The sequence below is a fragment of the Propithecus coquereli genome, unplaced genomic scaffold (genome assembly GCF_000956105.1).
Source record: "Propithecus coquereli isolate 6110/MARCELLA unplaced genomic scaffold, Pcoq_1.0 Scaffold176, whole genome shotgun sequence".
Lineage (NCBI taxonomy): Eukaryota > Metazoa > Chordata > Mammalia > Primates > Indriidae > Propithecus > Propithecus coquereli.
The window spans coordinates 523,963-530,335 of record NW_012142301.1 but is presented as its reverse complement, the minus strand read 5'-3'; the positions used below and the strand labels follow the sequence as shown (position 1 = coordinate 530,335).

The 6,373-nt window shown below is 39.1% G+C and overlaps 1 protein-coding gene across 1 annotated transcript in view; it reads right to left on the bottom strand.

The window, feature by feature from the left end:
• TBC1D4 (TBC1 domain family, member 4) overlaps positions 1–6,373 on the bottom strand; it is a 204,213-nt gene that overhangs the window by 60,281 nt on the left and 137,559 nt on the right. The window contains exon 3 of the mRNA XM_012642152.1: positions 3,380–3,484. Coding sequence (XP_012497606.1) covers positions 3,380–3,484 — 105 coding nt within the window. The remainder of the gene's footprint in view (positions 1–3,379; positions 3,485–6,373) is intronic.

The following is a 6,373-nucleotide window of genomic DNA, read 5'->3' as shown; positions in this document are numbered from 1 at the left end:
AAAGAGAGAGAGGGAGGGAAGGAGGAAGGGAGGGGAGGAAGGAGAAGAGGAAGAACTGAGCATTCTAAACTTCCAGTGTAACCCTCCAAGGCCCATCAGAACACTATACTGTTTACAAACTCATAGCAATTGTTACAAAAAGGCAAAAGAAAATGCTGTGTATTCTTGGTACTCAGAGAAGGTAAGTCAGCACACCAGGTTTGGCAATACACAGTCTTACACTAGCCACATCAATCCTAACACTGCTTAGACCGACAGTATTTAATTGACTGTTTTGTTTTGTTCTATATGTCAGCTGCTTAAGTCATCCCCTATTATGCAGGAAATTTACATTTAAGTTTTCTTTTAGCTTTCAGTTCTGATGCCTCGCTATTCAGTTAAGGTGCTTACTGATAAAATTAGAGTAAACAGGGTTTGAAAGATCCTAGCATGGGCCTGTTTTTAAGACTAAAGATGCCAAAACTCAGATTCTGACACAGCTTCAAGAAATAGGAAGACATTCACAGCCAGTCTGGTCTGTTGCCTTAGTCACAGAGTTGCTAGGTGGGAAAATGCACCATTTCCCCAGACTTTCTACTATGAGTCTGTTTCCAAAACTCATTCTATATGCGTGAGGGCAAAATGAAAACACTAAAAACTAAAAGCAAAACAAAACCTGTAAAAGAGACTGGAAATAAGAAAGTTTTATAATTCATATCAATACTTTTCCTTTTAGTGCAAGCTATCCAGTGATCAGAGATTAACCAGCACCTAGAAAATGACTGCCTAAAGTTAAGAGTAACGCAGTCATTCAATCACTCAAAACACAAAAATTTCAAGCACCTGCTATCCTAGAAACCCCAGTGACGCAACATAAATAAGAGACAGTCCTAACAGTGAAATTCACAGTCTAGGGGAACAGACGGTTATGCAACCAGACAAGTGAGTGTGGGCGCAGGCAAGAAGGGTTAGAGACCTACGAACAAGGTCTAGTAAGAGCACTGACAACAGAGCAGCTAAAGGAGCCAATTCCTGGAAAAAAGAGGGTCAGAAAAGGTTTTAGTAGGATGTGATATTTAAGAAGCGTCCTGAAAAATATGTAGTAAAAAAAGAAGGGGAAGAGTACTCAAGTTACAGTAGAGCAGGACCAGGCCTGCTTTACCTCCAATAAGGCAGTACGAAAAAGCCTACGAAAAGATAACTAAAGCACTGCACAAGCTCCTTGTTTTAGTAACACGTGGGCCCTTGAGGCTGACACGGCCCATTTCCCAGCCTGACAGTGTGAAAGGCAGCAGGCCCGGTTCTGGCATCCTCTGACCAGGCAGACTCCTCACTCCGTGCAGTGCACAGTGGCCTCTGGGCTCCAGCTGCACTTCTGTGAGCCATGGGGGCCTTCAGAGAGCTGCGGCCATTGCAGGGAAGCCCTTGATCTCATGTGGATCCCCCACGCTAATCATTTGCTGCTTTCACTAGCATAGCAAACCAAAAGCAACATCACGCCAATCATCAAACCAGTCGATGTGGTTGTGCTCAGAGAACAGCTTGTGAGATAGAACAGCATGTGTGAAAACGTCATGAAAGGGCCGGGCATTCAGTCTAAGTGTGAAACTACAGTAGAGAAGGCTGGAGAAAGAAGATGGCCCTACTCTGGGCGAGACGCTCTAGGTTTTTTCCCTTAATAGTGAGGCATAATCTAGGTTCCGAGGAGGAAATTTTGTGAGAAATAAAACTTTAGCATAATGTAGAAAATGAATAGATAGCAGATTAAACCAGTGGCCGGGAGACTAGTTAGGACACTAGCATAAGAGTTCAAGTAAAGAAGATGATGACTGAATCAGGCAGCAAAGAGGAAAAGGAGGAGAAATGGGTCAGAGAGACATTTCTGTCTTTGAGTCACTAGGATTTGGTGAACAACTGGATATAGAAGGTGAAGGAGAATGCATTTGGGTTTCTCAACAAGGAAGTTGCGTAAATGATGCAGCCAGAATAAAACATGGGATATACGATAGGTTTGGGAAAGGCAGGAGAGGAAGGGATTCAGAGCATAGCAGAAGGCTCCACCTTAGACAGGAGGAGGGACAGAGGGAGGCAGGTGTGAGGTGGGCAGGGCGTGGGTAGGGAGCGTGGCGTGGGTGAAAGGATATCCTAGACTATCCATTTTCCAGTACTGGGGCATTGGTTCTTTTTCTCTTTCTTCTCCCTGGGTGCTCATCCACACCCAAGTTTTCACTGTCATTTACATAATGACAACCTCAAATTTCCATCTCAAGTCCTAAACCGAACCTATTTTGCAAGGGTCAACTGGATATCAATATGTGGATATTTCATAGGTATGGTTGATTTTTTAGAGGGAGCAGGAAACTCAAATTGAACTTTCCAGGGCAGGAAACTATTAGGGATCGGAGTTCTATATTCCCTAGAGAAAAAAATAAAAACTTCGAGGGTGCCTTTGTAGCAATTCACTCCCACTTCTTCATTACTCCTAACCTCAGTGTCCACACAGGGAATGTGGAAGGCTCTTGCAGGTATGATTGTAACACACAACAAGGACACAAGGACAATGCTGCCTGGATGGCTTGTGTTTGTCTAAATTGCATGTGTTTCCCTGGGAGAAATGCTGGTGGGAGGATTCTATGTCTAAGAAAATATTTTTCTGCAAACTTTTCAAAGAATGATGATATATATATATGATGGTTTGTGTTAAAATGGCTTCGGGAAACAGCATAGGTAGAAGAATAAGTAAAAACTTAGAGGGGGAAAAAATCAACATATTTCTTAGTCACTTAGATGTATTTCAAAGCCTGCCTTATATATTTTCTCCTGAACTCCAATTGTCCACACAATAGAGGGCAAGAGGGCCAAGGTGTTGGAGAGAAGGATTAACTTTTACATTTCAAAGAAATGAAATAAAGGTTAAAATAAGACAACAAAGAATAAAGTATTTAACAAATGAAGACAGGAGCTAATAAAATAAAGAAAAAGAACAAAATTAACTCTCTACTCTGTGAATATAAGCATAATCTACTCTGAGATAGTATAAGAAAATAGGAGTTAAGAAAGCAGTTAAGAAAACAGGAGATCAATGACCTTCCTTATCTTCACATATGAGCAATGGAAAAAGTAACAGTTTTTCTCCTATTTGTTTTTTCCTACCTTTTAAAAATACTCATGGTTACATGAGTGGGCTTGCTAAACCCAAGAAAGTATCTAGGCTTAAAAATTACCGTGACAATTTGTTTTTGTTTTTCTGTTATTGTGCAGCTATAAGGTCAAAAACATATTTCTAGATGTCTTCATCACTGCCCACTGATGGCCATTTTGCAAGGCTTGGGTTCCTAACAGATGAGTCTGTTAACAGCTGTGTTGGCAGGAGCACGCGGACAGCAATAACACCACTTACCAGAGATTCACTGGCGCACTGGAACACATAACAAATATACTGGCTCAGCCCCGGCTCTGGAGACTCCCGACAGATAAAGCCAAAGTGATCCACATGCTTTATACCCTAGATGGCAGGAAAGAAGTGCAATACAGGATTTATGGGAATATGTCCTTTTAACCAACAATATGGAATCAACATCACAGCCGTGAAAGGAACTATGCTTTCACAGTTCCACGGATTTTTCTTTCACAGCAATGAAGGGGAGACGTAACGTCATAGGAAACTTACACAGCGGCCTGTTGATACACAAAATAAAGGGGTGAGACCAACTCAGATTATTTTGTTTCCAATAAAACTCTCTGACTCAGGGCCACAGGAGGAAAAATACTGATGGTATGATCCACTGTATCTTGTAATGAAACCACTACTCTATGTTTGCAAGTAATGGAGTTTTCGATTTATTGTCTTCTTAGAATGGCAGTCTGAGGATTCATCATAAACCCTCTTCTTATCAACAGAGGCTAAGAATCTGAGAAAGACGAATACGACAATACTAGAGTTAAATGGCATGTAATTCCCTAAAGTATGTGTAAAAGTACTAGAATATTTGTCTGTTTATAGACACTCATTTATATACACGGATATGTTAAAGAAATCATTGCAGGTGCCAATTATCCACATTCACAAATCATTGTACTTCCTGGACCCAGGCTAAATAACCTCAGCTACATTAAATAAAAAATTCAGAATCAACTGTGACTTTCATTCAGTCAGAATACATATATACCAGTAAGTAGACAACACCTTATTATATTTACAGCAAGCACAATACCTGGAAAGTCAGGTAGGCAAAAAATTAAAAGTTGCCTTGAAGTCACCTAAATCCAAGTGGAAAGAAAACAGGCTTTCAAGTCAGATTTGTGCTTAAATCGTGGTTCGGCTAATCTTCTAGGTATGAAATATTGTGCTGGGTTGCTATCTCTGAGCTCCCACTTCTCATTATAAGACAGTAGTAATAACACCTATTGTCAGGAATGTTTCAGATTTAGAACTAAGAAATATAGTTGCTGGAATGTTTGATAAGTGGTAACCACTACTTTTGTTATAATAAGCTCACTATATCCCATGGATATAGAAAAAGGACATCGACTCTGCTAAAAAGAAAATGTCAGTAAGGAGAAGTGAGGTTGCGATTCATGAGGTGGAAATAAACCATCCACATACGACAGACATACAGATCAAATCTGCACTGTGACCACAAATCCTCCATTTGACCTTCGGATAGTCAACCTGGATTTTAATCTCTTCCTCTTTTATCTCCTACTACACTCCCTTCTCACTCCCTCCACTCCAGCCACACTGGTCTTGATTTGTTACAACTCATTAGCGGTGTAAGAATATCTTTTATTAGCTTAGTACTACATGGGAAAAATTCACAGGACCTCATTAGCTCAGCGAGTCCTCAGGCAATTGCAATGTTTCCACTAAAGAAAACCACTCCTTCTTCCCCATGCTTTTCAGGCAAACAGTCCTACAGATTTTGAAGAAAGAAACATTTGTAGGTGTGCAGTATTAAAGAGTAGGCTGTTCCTGAATACAGCCATATTATATCAGTCCAGTGCTGTGGAAAGAAGTAATAAGAGCAGGGCCACTCAGTGAGGAGCAGGTGGTTAATCTGACAATTATTCTAACTAAAGAAAGGCCTTTCCACAAATTTCCCTCGTGCTTTTGTTTCATTCCTTTTCTGAACCAGAATATCAGAATGCAAAGCTTACCTCTAAACAAAATAAAAAGAAAAAGCAAAAATCATTATTTCAACGCCCCATTTTATACATTTGGTTTGATTTTTTTCTATTTCTTTCTTATTTTTTTTTTCCTTTGGATACTTGATGAACATTGTGAGTTTTCTCACAGGGACTGGGGGACTTGGGGAGTGTGGGGTGGGAGGCACAGCATTTGAGGATGCCTCTCGGTGCTCTGGGGGGCAGGACCTCCATTTGGTTCACTCACTTTCCCTGCAGTACCTGGCCAAGGCCCAACATGTAGAAAGTGCTCAATCATTCAACATTTATTGACCATCTCAGGGTTAGTGCTATCTTAGTACATGTGATTCTGATGTCCTACAGAATAAGACAACACAGCATAAGTCACCTGCCCTCATAGAGCTTATGACCTTGCAGGGACCCCCAGTAAACTGGCAAGTACAAGAATGCTCAATAAATACTTTTCAGTATACTTTAGAGCAAATAATCTTTCCAATTAAATTTCTATGTCCTTTACACAGGAATTTAGAGAGCTATAATATATTCCTCCTATATTCAACTCCTGCCCCCCTAAGTTATTAGAGTAGAACATTTTTATCTACACAACAAAATTTTATATCTCCATATAAGAAAATATATTAAAACAAAATATATATTAAAACAAAATATTTGAAGTAAACTCTATTAGCTGAGACTGGGGCAAACAATTCACAAGATGTACAAAAGCTCTCATGTCATCTTCAAAGGAAGAATGTCAGAATGTCATATCTATAGCAATGCTAACTCCAACTTTTTTTAAAAGAAGGAAAATAAAGAAAAAATAATAGGCAGTTGTGATTTTTCAACATTAAAATATAGGTAGGGACCTTGGCAAATCCAGCTCCTTGAAAGTATGTTAAGTCACTAGGCTAGAAAACAAGTTAATTCTCAATTCCAGGGACCTCCTCAGAGGTGCATTTTTAACCTTCCCACATTTAGATTTAGATACTCTTTCTATTCTGACATCTTCAAAAATTCTTTTTATGCTTACAATATATTTAGGTAGCTTTAACTTTTGGATAAATATTCTAAATTATTACTATGGTCATTAGGACATTAGTTTATGGCTAATATTATAATCTACATATTTGACTGTATTAATTATTTTTAAAACATTCAAATACATAGTTTGTGAATTAAAAATAAAAGAAAATACCAAAACCTATTTTCAAAATTTAGCATTTACATTAAAATAAGTTGAAACCACTAG